We start from the raw sequence: 15,752 nt of genomic DNA, 5'->3' as shown, positions 1-15,752 counted from the left end.
AGTTCAATATAGACTATACATACAATAAATTAGGTTATGGACTACTGTTGATGTTGTTGGGTTTAGAAAGGAGTAATGTGTAGAAGTCGTGGAAAACTAGAAATGTTTTTCCTATTTTCAACTATAGGTGTTCCAGTAGTGATCAACCTTCCTGTATCAATTTTTATTTGTCCTTAAGTGTTACTGCCAGAGACCTAAGTTCAGACATCTGTTCTTACATTGCCAAGTACTTATGTTACAATTTAAGGGAAGTCTGTTTTAATACATCTGCCATTAAGTAATCTTTTAAAGGCTTTCTTGTGTCTTTTCTTAAACATTTTTTGTGGGATAAACACCATTTAAATACCAGTGCCCTCCATACCTGCATACTGACATAAGATGGCACTTAATGTTTTTTGTGCTGAGCATACATACATTAATGAGTAATGAACAGTATCTGCCTTAATGACACTTCAACTCTATCCCCTTTGGTTGGTGGCATTTTAAATTTGTTACATTATTATATGTGAACATGTATATGCATGGAAAAGCATAAAATAAAGTTGATTATCTTCGAGGGCCATAATTATGTACATTAAAAATTCAAAAGACTCAGCATTGAAACATTAGAAATAATAAGTGAATTTTGCAGGATTAGTGGATATAGTGTCAGCGTATTAAAGATCAATTATTTTGTATCTACCAACAAAAACAGATAAAATTAAAATTTTAAGCTACACTAGGAAAAATTTTAATGAGTACAAGCTGACGGTGAGATCCGTGACCAGAGCGTTTGTGAAATGCACAAAAGCACGGAGACTGAAGAAGAGGAATATGCGGACCCTCTGGATTAATCGAATCACAGCTGCCTCCCAGGAACATGGCCTGAAGTACCCGGCATTCATTGTCCATTTAATTAAGTGCCAGGTGGAGCTCAACAGGAAAGTACTTGTGGATCTAGCCATCTATGAACCAAAGACTTTTAAATCTTTGGCTGCTTTGGCCAAAAGGAGGCGACTGGAAGGATTTGTTGCTGCCCTAGGGGATGGCAAAGAGCCTAAAGGCGTATTTTCCAGAGTGGTGCAGCATCACTGAGGGAGATTCCAACATTGCCTCCCTTTGCAGCTGAATGTCTTAGGAAAAGTGTTTTTCCCCCTGATAATCACATGTGGCTAACATAGGGGCTAAAAGTTATGTCACCATGTGTGTAAGTTTGGTCAGCAATTATATTAGTTTGCATTTTAGTGACAGGTGTAAGAGAAAGGCCTCTTCTTCCCTTACTGGGACAGATCTAGAAATCTTACACAGATGTGCAAATAAAGCTTCATTGCTAGACACTACAACCAATATTACTGAGTTATTGAAGGAGAGATAAATGTTAAAATACCATGTCAATTGGTTGAAAGATATAAATTTGGTGAGGCCAGTTCTCCCTAATTTTCCTATAGATCCAATGCAGTTAACAATCAAGATTCCAGTAATATTTTTTAAGATTTTATTTATTTATTCATGAGAGACACAGAGAGAGGCAGAGACACAGACAGAGGGAGAAGCAGGCTCCCTGCAGGAAGCCTGTTTAGGACTCTATCCCTGGTCCAGGGATAATGCCCTGAGCTGAAGGCAGACTCTCAACCGCTGAGCCACCCAGGCATCCCAGTAGGATTTTTTAGTGCTTAAGTTGATATCAAAAATTATTTGGGGGATCCCTGGGTGGCGCAGCGGTTTAACGCCTGCCTTTGGCCCAGGGCGCGATCCTGGAGACCCGGGATCGAATCCCACATCGGGCTCTCGGTGCATGGAGCCTGCTTCTCCCTCTGCCTATGTCTCTGCCTCTCTCTCTCTCTCTGTGTGTGACTATCATAAATAAATAAAAATTTTAAAAAAAGACTTTAAAAAAATTATTTGGAAACGCAAAAGATCTAGATTAGCCAGGCAATATCTTAGAAGAAAGATTTCAGAGGACTTCCAATGACAGATATCAATTCATTTAATGAAATAAGATTTTTTATTATTTTTTATTTTTTTAATAATAAATTTATTTTTTATTGGTGTTCAATTTGCCAACATACAGAATAACACCCATTGCTCATCCCGTCAAGTGCCCCCCTCAGTGCCCGTCACCCATTCACCTCCACCCCCCGCCCTCCTCCCCTTCCACCACCCGCCCTCCTCCCCTTCCACCACCCCTAGTTCGTTTCCCAGAGTTAGGAGTCTTTATGTTCTGTCTCCCTTTCTGATATTTCCTACCCATTTTTTAAATGTATCATTAGTGCACATATTTACACAGAGAGATCAATAAAATGAAAATAAAGTCCAAAATAGACTCACATGTTTAATTCCACTTATTTTAAAACAAGAGCTTTGCTGCAATATAGTGAATAAAATAGGTTTTCTCAGTAAATTGGTCAGTTCAATTAGGTTTCTATATAAAATATGGAACTTGGTCATTTATACACTACATGTAAAAATTAATTGAAATATGTTACAAATGGGAATGTGAAATTTGAAACCAAAAGGTTTCTTAAAGTGAAGTAAATAATATTTTCATGACTTGGGATCAACAAAGTTTCCTTAAATGGGGTACAAAAAATAGTGATACTAATAGAAAAATAGTACTCTATCTAGAATGAAAACTTGTATTAATGAAAATACACCATAATAAAGTTTAAAAATCCAAAGAAACCATATTTGAAATACACTCTTGCAAAGTAATTTGTAAAACAAAACGAAACAACAAATTCCCTAACTCTTTGAATGAGGATGATCAAGAGGGTTAACTTTTAGGAGGGAAAAAATAGTTGAGGGGAAGAGGTGAGGGAAGACACCTGAAGAAACTCTTCACAGAAGAGGATATCAAAACAGCCAAAAATACACAAATGTGTTCAAAAAATTATTCATTAGATAAATCTAAGTGAAGAATGTATACTGTGATATCGCCAAACATTACCAGGATAGCTGAAATGCAAAAGTTTGTTTGAATGATAATTGAAAATGTTGATAAGAATGTGGAAAATTATAATTCTTTTACTTGTTTAAGGGTGAGTACATTGCTATAAAAACTTTGGGAAAATAAGGGAATAATTACTAAATTTTAGTGTGAGTATACTCTATGATGTGCCAATTCCATATCCGTGTAATTATGTCCCCTAGAGAATAAGTAATAGAATGTTTGTGGCAGATGTAGTCATCATAGGTGTTAAATGTTTATCAAGGGTGGAATGGATGGATATGTAATGGCACGTTCAAAAAAATATATTCTGCACAGCAGAGCATGAAGAAGTGGGAGAAAGAAGAGGAAGAGCAGAGGAGGAGAGGAGTGGCAAAGAAGATGAATGGATAAAATATTAAGTGAAAGGCACCATGCTCTCCAAAAATTACACCAACTCATACAAATAGCAATGAAGCTAAGTTGTACTATTATGGGCACTTTTCATAAGTTACACATTTTGTTTTTGAGTACATGATACCATTAAGGAGCACTGCTTGTAAGCAAAAATGAAAGGCTGATTTCACAGTTGAAAACTTACGACATAAATTAACATCATTGTAAGTTAAAAGAAAAAAATAGATTTATGATAATATTCAATACCTATTTTTAACACCTATTTGCCTAGCTGAGCAGAATAGACAAAAACAGTGTTATAAATAATATTTATAAGAATCCTATATTGGGGGATAAATAAGCGGAGAACAAAAGATTTTAGGGCAGTGATAATATTCCATATGATATTATACTGATGGGCATATATCATTACATTTAAAAATATGTATAAAACTATTAGTGTAAACTGAATCATTGAAAACTTTTCCCCTGATGAAATTGCCCCCAAGATTAGGAGACCCAGTTTCCCCATTTATATTCAGTATGTATTGAATATTATAGCAGGTTCAACCATGATAAAAAAAATGAGGTAAAGACAGGTAGGAAGTCATAAACTGACATTTTTAGTTTTTGATTAATGTTATAATTAAGCCACATAGGGAAAATATATAATTTATTAGAATAATAAGTGAATTTAGCAAATTTGCCGAATATAAATTTACAAAAATCAACTTTATTTTTACACCTATCAACAACAGTTAGAAAATAAAATTGAAGGAAAGATAACATTTATGGAATCATCAAAAAAAGAGTATGGTTTTAGGACCCCAATAGTATCTGGTACCTCCCTCAGTGATTTAGCCATCTCTTTAATAATCTGCTTTGGTATCTAAAGTTTCTGGGTGGTTATAGGTTGTAAGTTTGTAAATGTCTTCATTATAATTTTGGGTGAAATGTAGACATTTGCTATGATCCAGGAAATTTGTACTCTTTGAATAGTAAAAAAAAAATAAAAAAAAGAGCAATCTCTGAAAAGGGAGTTTTGTTAAGAAAATCTCTTCATGTGCTTATTGGCCATGTTTATATCTTCAGTGGGAAGTGTCTGTTCGAGTCTTTAGCCTGGTCTCTAAATTGGATTTTTTTCCTGTTGAGTTGAAGAATCCTTATAAAACAGAGCCTTGCCAGATATATGATTTGCAATCTCCTCCATCGTGTGAGTCATGGTTTCATTCTCTGATAGTGTCCTTTAATGGACAAAAGTTTATTTGTATTTTAAATTATTTTTATGTCCAGTTATGTATTTTTACTTTTGTCATTTGTACTTTTGGTGTCATATCTAAGAAAGCTGTAAAGAGCTCAGCTGAGCCAGGAGAGATAATTGAGCTGCCAGGTGTTGGAACAGCCAGTTAAAGCAACAGGCCATAAATGCAAGATTTAAGTCCTTAATCACTTACTACAATGGTCATCTTAGTCATATGTCATGAAATTAATGATTATTTTTATATCTATTCCCATTATAGTTTTCTCAAATGCCTGCATGGAGAAACACAATCTAACACAGTGGAAAGAACACATCCAAATGGGAATCACAGAACTCCCTGAGCTGCAGGCTCCATTGTCTGGACTCTTCCTCACTGTTTACCTGGTGTCACTGGTGGATAACCTGAGCTTGATCATCCTCACCAAGGTGGACTCTAGGCCACAAACACCCATGTACATCTTCCTCAGACACCTAGCTTTCACTAATATTGGTTGTTCAATAGCTGTGGGACCCCAAATGCTAGTAAGCCTTGTTGTAGATCAATCTATCATCTCTTCTAACTGATGTGCTACCCAACTCACTTTTTTCATTATGTTTATTACTAGTGAAATTCTCATTTTGTCAGCAATGGCCTATGACTGCTATGTGGCCATCTATAATCCTCTGCTCTGCATAGTCATTATGTCACATAGATTATGTCAGTTGCTGGTGGCATAATCTATCATTTTGTCTTTGCTGATCATTATAAAAATTTCCCTTTCATAGTTTGGTGACTATAATGTCATTTAGGCATTTCTACTGTGATAGTCTATTTATTTTTATTTTAATTTTATTTTATTTTATTTTATTTATTTATGATAGTCACAGAGAGAGAGAGAGAGAGGCAGAGACACAGGCAGAGGGAGAAGCAGGCTCCATGCACCGGGAGCCCGATGTGGGATTCGATCCCGGGTCTCCAGGATCGCGCCCTGGGCCAAAGGCAGGCGCCAAACCGCTGCGCCACCCAGGGATCCCTGTGATAGTCTATCATTGATAGCTTTGCTCTGCTCAGGCACACATGAAATTAAGTTGATAATTCTGATCTTTTCAGCTTTTAACTTAGTGTCATCTCTTATGATAGCCCTGTGTTTTACATGCTGATCCTTATTGCCATCCTCAGGATGAACTTTGCAGAAGGTAGGCACAAGGCTTTCTCCACCTGTGAATCCCATATGACACTGATAGTCATATTTTACGGTTCTCCATTTTTTTATGTATGTGCAGCCCAAACCAATTCATTCATTTGATAGTGATAAAATAGCCTCCTTATTTTACACTTTGATTATATTCATGCTGAATCCCATGATCTACAGTTTGAGGAAAAAAAGAGGTGAAAAATGCCTTATATAAAACCTGCAGAATGTTTGCAAATGTTCTATTTAAAATTCACTGTAGGATACACTAACAATAAATTATATATTAGCCAATATATCCTGTAATTAACTTTGCTGTAGTCTTGTTCTGTTGTTTCTAGGGGATAGGCAAGAATCAATGTATGATAACCATAGAAATAAAATATACATATATTAATTATTTTAAATTTCAAATAAGAATAATCACCAATAGATTATTTGTTCCTTTATCCTACTTCAGATACTAGCTTAATTTAGTTTCAATTCCAAGTCAATGCCATTCCTACATGTTCTTTCATGTGCCCTATTTGTCTTTTCCACTAAATACTTATTTTTTATAAAACTAGGGATCTTGTACATTCTCTTCACAGTCTTATCTATCACTGTCTAGCATAGTAAAAGTCACACACAAAGAAGATGCCTGATAGATATTATATGAATGAATTAATCAAGGAAATAAACATATACTGTGAAGTTTAAGCCAGAAATGGGGCTTACAGAAAATAGGCAGCTTGAGAAGTGGCCTATAAGTGGGATGGAGTGTATCAAGCAATATGAAAATGGGCTAGAGCAAGTAGCCAGGATGGGATCACCTTTTAATTAAGGTTGTCAGGGAGCGCTCTGTGAAGATGGCATTGAAACAAACACTAGAGTTGCTGAGTGAGACTCTGGGGCTACCTAGCAGAAGCCTGTTCCATGGGGACAGAAATGACACTGCAGCAGTTCCTAATGACTCATGTGCTGAGGAACACCAGAGTCAAAGGTGGTGGGAGCCTAAATGTGATTAGGAAACAAAAGAGAGATGATGAATTTGTAACAGAATTTAACCCTGTAGTACTCTATTAAGGCCATTGTAAAAGTTGTCTTTTTTCCTGAATAATCAAAAAGTCTTCAGAGGATTTTCAGCTAAGGAGTGATTTGATCTATCTTTGATTAAACACAGCTATGACTGCTGTGTAAATAATGGATGGCAGATTCTAAGTTTGGAAATTGAAAATGCTGAGGGGATTAATCATGATACATTTGACAAGATTGGATGCATTCAGGGTGATATGGCCAGACTCACGATACATTTGAGAGACAATAGAGGTTTAATCTAAGACAGGAACAATCAAAGAATAGAAGTGATTAGATTATTAACATATTTTTGAGGAAAATCTTTTTTTTAATTTTTTTTAATTTATTTATGATAGTCAGAGAGAGAGGCAGAGACATAGGCAGAGGGAGAAGCAGGCTCCATGCACTGGGAGCCCGACGTGGGATTCAATCCCGGGTCTCCAGGATCGTGCCCTGGGCCAAAGGCAGGCGCTAAACCACTGCACCACCCAGGGATCCCATATTTTTGAGGAAAATCTTAATAGTTCTTCATGTTTACGTGGGGTAAAGAGGCATAGAAAAGGAAATCAATGATTAAAAAAGAATAGAAAGACTAGTTCCAAGGCTCATCTTAAGATATACTGAATACTGTTTTCTTCTTTCAATTAATATGACCTTAACTTCCCATTAAAACTAGAAAAAAAAAAGCACCAAACCAAACAAAAACAGAGACAAGATATATGAAACAAGCTGTCACAACACTGATAACAGGCCACAAAGGACAATTTTCCTGATGGATCAGGAACAAATGAGGTGAGTCCTATGATTGTTCCACCTTCCTGAGAGTTGAAAAAACTAAGTCAAGAATCTAGTAAGATTATGGTAGCTCAATTTTGCAAGACAGAGTGCCTACACTAGGAGAGCTGTACAGAGAAAGAACACTGGATCTCTACAGAGAATCCTCCTCAATTATTCACCAGATTAGCACAAGCAAGAGGAAATCATCCTGGCAAAAGAAAGAATCATCTAAGATGAAAGGCAACAGTATTCTGAACTCAAGCAGAGGTAGAAATTGTGCCAATGTATTGAACAGGGAGTAAAAAATCTCATAGTTTATAAGGCTTTAGGTAGAATACTCAAGAAGATCTTCTTTCAGTACGTGGAATAATTAGCTCTAAATTGCACACTACTCTGGTCCAACCTAAGAAATTATAAAGGCAACATCCAAAAGGATTAAACTATTTCCAACTAATTATATCCTAGAACAAATTTCAGGGACATTTTTTAAAATACAAATTTATCCAATATGCATGAAGAAAAATTCACAATGAATGAAATACATCCTATAATTATCATACATACAAAGAAGCAGGAATACATGTTCCATAGTAAATAAAATAACCAATCAGTGGAAACTTATCAAGAACTGGCACACGTTTGAAATATTAAAGGACAGAGATACCTGGGTGGCTCAGTAGTTAAGCAGTCTGCCTTCAGCTCAGGGCGTGATCCTGGAGTCCCAGGATCGAGTCCCATCAGGCTCCCTGCATGGAGCCTGCTTCTCCCTCTGCCTGTGTCTCTGCCCCTCTCCCTGTGTCTCTCATGAATAAATAAATAAAATATTAAAAAAAAGAAATATCAAAGGACAAAAATGGTTATTAGAATTGTATATCATATTCTCTAAAAGGTAACTAGGAACTTGGAAGAAATTATAAAAAAAGAATCTCAACTTCTAGAGATGAAAAGCACCATGTTCAAGGTGAAAGATAAATGAGATTGTATTTGCAGGAGATTAAACATTATAGAAGATTAGTGAGTCTATAGATACAGCAATAAAAAGTATCAAAATGAAATGGGGGGGGAAGAAGCAAAAACATAAAAGAATTACAATAATCAAGCAGTTTCAAGCAGCCAAGTATGTTCACAACTGGCTTTTCCAAAGAAGAATGTCATTAGACATTAATGACAATAATGTCAAATGTCATTAGAATTATTTGAAGAAAATACAGGTGAAAAATAATCAAACATGATAAAAATTAAAAGACCTCAGATTCAAGATTAACAAACCCCAGATACAAGAAACATAAAGACCATGACCTAAAGGTACCTCATCATCAAATTTCTCAAAGCCAAAACATTAAGCAGTAAAAAAGCAAAGGTGTTTTATGTACAAAGGAACAAAGAATATCAACTCATGATCAGAAGCTCTGCAGGTGAGAAGACAATGGAGCAACATCAGTAAAATATTGAAACAAAAGAACTGCCAACTGAGAATTCTGTACCTGGAAAATTTGGTGATAAAAAACAGGTTAGTGATTGATAGAGGTTAAAGACAAGGGAATGAGGGAAAGGAAGAGGATTTGGCTATGAAGGAACGGCATATGAGAAGTGACCCATTTGGTGGTGAAATAAGCCTGTGTGTTGATTGTTATGCTGATTACACATATGTACATCTGATTAAAATTGTTTGTGTGTGTGTGTGTGTGTGTGTGTGTGTATAAACACAAAAATGAGCACATGAAAACCTGGTGACCTGAACAGGCAAAGTATTGTAATATTAGTTTAATGATTAATTAATTAATTTTGCTCCATCTTCTCATAATTCTATAACTATTTCAAAATAATGAGAAGTTGGGACTCCTGGGTGGCTCAGTGGTTGAGCATCTGCCTTTAGCTCAGGGCTTGATCCCAGGGTACCAGGAATGAGTCTCACATCGAGCAAGGAGCCTGCTTCTCCCTCTGCCTGTGCCTCTGCCTCTCTGAGTGTGTCTCTCATGAATAAATAAATAAAATATTTTAAAATAATAATAATAATAATAAAGTTAAAGAAATTAAATCCAAGTTTGTCTGAGACATTATGGGGTAGGATGAAGTAAAATGGAAATATTACATAGAAATATATATATATATATATATATACACATACATATGTCAAAACCTATCAAATTTTATACTTTATATGTGTGCAGTTTATTATTTACATATATGCATTTATTTTATAATGATACCTACTTAAGTTGTTTTACTTCTTTACTAAATATGCCAAGAGATCAAACTAAAACCAAGGGAAAAGTCAGTAACAGAAAACATGTTAAGTATTATCCACTAAAGAGAGGCGTCAGGTTGGCTCCATTGGTTAAGTGACCAGCTCTTGATTTTAGCTCAGGTCATGATCTCAGGGTCATGAGATTGAGCCCCATGAAGACTCTACATGCAGCATGGGGTCTGCATGAGATTATCTCTCTCCCTCACCTCTGCTTCTTTCCTGATCATTTACTCCCTCTAAATAAATAAATAAAATATTTTTAAAAAGTATTATCTAGTTAACAAGAGAGAACATAATGCAGGCTCCTATCATAGAAGTGAAGATCCAAGAACCTCATATATTTGCTACAGAAAGAGGATATTAGTACTGTAGAATCAATCTGGAAAACTTAAAAAATTTAAAAAATTGTTTTCTCCTTCAAAGCAATCTTTCTGCTTGTGGGTGCTTATATGTGGTCATACGCGTACACGTAGGTGCATCTATAGGCACATTAACAAACACATGCACACATGCACACGCATCCAGAGACAGATATGTGACATGTATACCATGGATAATTTTGTTTCCAACATATTAACATAGCAAGTCAGGGCTTTTCATGGAACTCCATGCTGCTGATAACCAAGGTTGGAGACAAGAAAATACCAACAAAGAATAGATCCATAAAATTCATTATGTATTATTGACTATAATGAGGAAAGAAGCAAAAAGAAACACAGCATGAAAACAACAATCCAATCATGAAATGGGCAAAAGACATGAAGAGAAATCTCACAGAGGAAGACATAGACATGGCCAACATGCATATGAGAAAATGTTCTGCATCACTTGCCATCAGGGAAATACAAATCAAAACTACAATGAGATACCACCTCACACCAGTGAGAATGGGGAAAATTAACAAGGCAGGAAACAACAAATGTTGGAGAGGATGCGGAGAAAAGGGAACCCTCTTACACTGTTGGTGGGAATGTGAACTGGTGCAGCCACTCTGGAAAACTGTGTGGAGGTTCCTCAAACAGTTAAAAATATACCTGCCCTACGACCCAGCAATTGCACTGTTGGGGATTTACCCCAAAGATACAAATGCAATGAAACGCCGGGACACCTGCACCCCGATGTTTCTAGCAGCAATGGCCACTATAGCCAAACTGTGGAAGGAGCCTCGGTGTCCAACGAAAGATGAATGGATAAAGAAGATGTGGTTTATGTATACAATGGAATATTACTCAGCTATTAGAAATGACAAATACCCACCATTTGCTTCAACGTGGATGGAACTGGAGGGTATTATGCTGAGTGAAGTAAGTCAGTCGGAGAAGGACAAACATTATATGTTCTCATTCATTTGGGGAATATAAATAATAGTGAAAGGGAAAATAAGGGAAGGGAGAAGAAATGTGTGGGAAATATCAGAAAGGGAGACAGAACGTAAAGACTGCTAACTCTGGGAAACGAACTAGGGGTGGTAGAAGGGGAGGAGGGCGGGGGGTGGGAGTGAATGGGTGACGGGCACTGGGTGTTATTCTGTATGTTAGTAAATTGAACACCAATAAAAAAAAAAAAAAAAGAAAAAAAAAAGAAAACATCACGTGTAATGTGGCTTAAAATGCAACAACATAATTTATAGCAAAATAACATAGCAAAACATATGCATATAAAATATTATATTTTTGCAGAATATATTAATATTGTAAGATATTCGTCAAGTACAGTAGAGCAGGTGACAAGGGAGAAAAAAGAATTGGAGTGGGTATTAGGCATTATGGAAAAACAAGAAATATTGAACTCTAATACAGACAAATAAAATTCAAGGGAAAACCTAAAATAGATGATGAGAATTTACTGTGAAAAAAAAATGAGAAGAGTAACTAATTTCTCACTATATAGTCAAAAAAAGGAGAAGACATAGCATCTTATATTCACAAAATCTTATTACTTTTAGTTTATTCATTTATTTTTTTAAGATTTTATTTATTTATTCGAGATTGGGGTGGGAGGAGCAGAGGGAGAGGGACAAGCAGACTATGCACTGAGCACTGGGCCACCAAGGGGCTCGATTTCAGGATCCTGAGACCAAGAGTTGGATGCTTCACTGACTGAGCCACCCAGATGCCCCTCATTTAATCATTTGAATAATGCAATGAGACGGCATTTAAAAATGACTCTATGTGTCATCTGAGGAGTCCATTTTGTCATCTGTCTAAGGAGACCATTGTACACCTGGGGAATACTGGCAGTTTGGTGTATAGATAAGGCATATTAATAATCCATTTCCTTATACGTTTGTTTTGGTAAAGGTGCTTCAGAGAAACAAAACCAAAATGAAGTGATTATATATATAATATAATATATATTATATATACCATCTGTAAAATATTTTAATATAAATTATCAGTACATATATATAATGTACTATAATATACATATATATAATTATATAATATATATAATATATATAATTATATAATAATATAATAATATACATGTTATATATAACATGATAAAATAGATTTGAGAGACAGAGGGAGAGATTTTGAGAAATCAATATGTATGATTGTTGGGAATGACAAGGAGCTTAGCATTGCAAAAGCTAATACTCCAGTCTTGAGTACAAAAGGGGGAAACTAAGGTAAATTTTCTATATTTCAGTCTGGAGCCTAATTTCTTTTTCTTTTTTTTTTTAAATCAGCTTTTTTTTTTTTTTTTAGATTTTATTTATTTACTCATGAGAGACACAGAGAGAGAGAGAGAGAAAGAGAGAGGCAGAGACACAGGCAGAGGGAGAAGCAGGCTCCATGCAGGGAGCCTAACATGGGACTCGATCCCAGGTCTCCAGGATCATGCCCTGGGCCGAAGGCAGGTGCTAAACTGCTGAGCCACCCTGGGTTGCCCTGGAGCCTAATTCTTTGTCTTTAGGAGACCTCATCTTTTGTAAGGCTTTCAACTGATTAGATGAGGCCCACCGACATTCCAGAAGTTACATGGCTATGCTCAAAGACCATTAATTTGAATCTTAATCATATGTAAAAAATATCTTTATGACAACATCTGAACTAGTTTTTGACTAAACAGGTGGGCACCGTAGCCTAGTCAAGTGGACACATAAAATTAACCATCAAAGCAAGGAGAAAAAGAATTAATCAAGAGTAAGATGTATGGGGATCCCTGGGTGGCGCAGCGGTTTAGCACCTGCCTTTGGCCCGGGGCGCGATCCTGGAGACCCAGGATCAAATCCCACGTCGGGCTCCCGGTGCATGGAGCCTGCTCCTCCCTCTGCCTGTGTCTCTGCCTCTCTCTCTCTCTCTCTCTCTCTCTGTGTGTGACTATCATAAATAAATAAAAATTAAAAAAAAAAAAGAGTAAGATGTATGAAGGTAGTACACAAACTAATAAAAAAAATCTAACTCATTGGTGAATACAAATTGTCCTAGAGGATTAATAAACACCATCTTTTGCATTCTCTTAAGCTTTCAGATGCCTCAGGGATGATCAAGCAATTGCTTGGCATATCCTCAGGGAGAGTCTCAGAGGGTGAGCAAGAGTCCGTAAATTAATCTCACATCACCATATCATGAAGCATCGTGGGGAAGCCAAGACAGAGGTTTCATCACAGGTAAACAGATATTTCATGTGGTCCTGTATTATACCCATATCCACATACTTTCGCTGACAGTTGCAAGGTAACACTTTCATTCCATGTCAAGGCATAGAAAACTATTAGGATTTCTGATTCATTTCTGCATTCTCCTGGTGATAATGCATGACACAGTAAGAGTGCTCTCCTTTCTCTTCACATTACTTGTTCAAGTAATGCTTATTAGCATGTTTGAAATGTCAGGGCCATATTGCTTATGTAAATATATGTTTCATGTAAATACTTGATCATATAAATAATACAGACCAAACGAAGCGACCATAAAGCCTAACTAAAGAGTAAGGAATAAAAAAAAACAAAAAGTATGAAAGAATTATGAAACTGTTGCTATTCAGGTGTGTGTCTAATATCTAAAAACCTCATTTAGTGACTAGATTCTTCTCATTCCCTTCTCAAAAACATTGTGATGGTTATTTAAATCAACTTATAAAGATAAATTTTTAAAAAAGATTTTATTTATTTGACAGAGAGAGGGAGAGCACAAGCAAAGAGAATAGTAGGCAGAGGGAGAGGGAGAAGCAGGTTCCCCACAGAGCGGGGAGCCCAATGTGGGGCTTGATCCCAGGACACTGGGATCATGACCTGAGTGGAAGGCAGCTGCTTAACCATCTGAGCCACCCAGGTGCCACAAAGTAATTTTTTTTCTAATTAATAATGAGCAAAAGGAGAAATTTCACCTCGTGCTGAGTTGTGAAAAACAATATTTGGAGGTGAGGAGACGTTTAAGTACCCTGTTTTATAGTAATGGTACAATGTACAACATGTTCAATTTCCAGTGGAATCTGACAGCACGGATAATTTTCACAAAAAGTAGAACTTTAAATAACAATGATCTGATCATCAAAACAGATAGAAACTACAAAAAAGCAATTTGAAGCTTTTCCCAGTTGATGTCTCAAACTGGTGAGAGAACGCCCTTCTCTCTGCTTAGCTTACGCAAAATCAGAAGACAAAGTCTTTTTTTTTTTTTCTTTTGCCTTTCATCATTGCACCTCAACATTATTCACATTGTTTCTTCTGTTCGCTTAAAACAGTTTTTCTTAATATCAGGATTTCTGACAAAAGAATGTATGTACTTGGGTATCCGGTTATTTATTAGAAGCTCACAATCTTATCAGCAATGCCCTATATGAGGTGAGTGTATTTTCTAGAAAAAAATGTTTATAATTTAATGTTAACAATGCTGTATTTTTCTGTAATGTTCATATAGCTCACTCCTAGACTCCTGACACTTCTATTTTACTTGTATTCAGGATAAAACAAGACCAGATAATATAACATGAAAGCTATCTACTATGCTGATTATCAATTCAGAATAGGTTTTCCAACAAACCTGGATGGCAAAACACAATCTAACGGTGCTCAATGAGTTCATTCTCATGGGAATCACAGACAAACCTGAGCTGCAGGCTCCACTATTTGGGCTCTTCCTCATCATCTATTTGATCTCAGTGGTGGGCAACCTGGGCATGATCGTCCTCACCAAGGTGGACGCCAGACTACAAACACCCATGTACTTCTTCCTCAGACACCTGGCCTTCACTGATCTGGGTTATTCAACAACTATAGGACCAAAAATGTTAGTAAGTTTTTTTTTGGAAGAAAACACAATTTCTTATTATTTATGTGCCACACAGGGAGCTTTCTACATGATCTTCATCATTAGTGAACTTTTTATTCTAACTGCTATGTCCTACGACCGCTACATGGCCATCTGTAACCCTCTGCTCTACCCCGTCATCATGTCACAGAAGGTGTGTCAGGTGCTGGTGGCAATCCCTTATCTCTATAGCATATTTGTTTCACTTTTTGTCACCGTAAAGATCTTTAGTTCATTCTTCTGTGGCTACAATGTTGTCAATCATTTCTACTGTGACTGTCTCCCCTTGTTATCTTTGCTCTGCTCAAATACACATGAAATTGAATTGATGATTTTGATTTTCTCAGTTTTTGATGTGATTTCATCCCTTCTGATAGTTCTTGTGTCTTACCTGCTGATCCTGGTAGCCATCGTCAGGATGAATTCAGCTGAGGGTAGGCTCAAGGCTTTTTCCACCTGTGGGTCCCACCTGACAGTGGCCACAGTGTTCTATGGGACTTTGATATTTATGTATGTGCAACCTGAGTCCAGCCATTCCTTTGACACTGATAAAGTGGCGTCCATATTTTACACCCTTATAATCCCCATGCTGAATCCCTTGATCTATAGCTTGAGGAACAAAGATGTAAAGTATGCTCTACATAGGATATGGAAAAAAATATGCAATACCTTTTCTTAA

At 36.4% G+C, this 15,752-nt stretch overlaps 1 protein-coding gene and 1 pseudogene across 1 annotated transcript; both read left to right on the top strand.

Annotated features, from left to right (window-relative positions):
• Positions 1-4,838: 4,838 nt before the first annotated feature.
• Positions 4,839-6,006, top strand: LOC112663140 (olfactory receptor 8K3-like; annotated as a pseudogene).
• Positions 6,007-14,730: 8,724 nt separating this feature from the next.
• On the top strand, positions 14,731-15,752 carry LOC112663668 (olfactory receptor 8K3-like). Its single transcript, XM_025452741.3, has one exon. The coding sequence runs from the start codon at positions 14,811-14,813 to the stop codon at positions 15,750-15,752; it is 942 nt and encodes a 313-aa protein (XP_025308526.1). The 5' UTR covers positions 14,731-14,810.

Source organism: Canis lupus, chromosome 18 (genome assembly GCF_003254725.2).
Source record: "Canis lupus dingo isolate Sandy chromosome 18, ASM325472v2, whole genome shotgun sequence".
In the NCBI taxonomy this organism is placed as follows: Eukaryota; Metazoa; Chordata; class Mammalia; order Carnivora; family Canidae; genus Canis; species Canis lupus.
This window is presented reverse-complemented; position numbering and strand designations above follow the sequence as displayed.

Excerpts from the sequence above, each read along its gene's own strand:
- LOC112663668 (XM_025452741.3), top strand. The coding sequence starts at position 14,811 with ATGGCAAAACACAATCTAACGGTGCTCAATGAGTTCATTCTCATGGGA.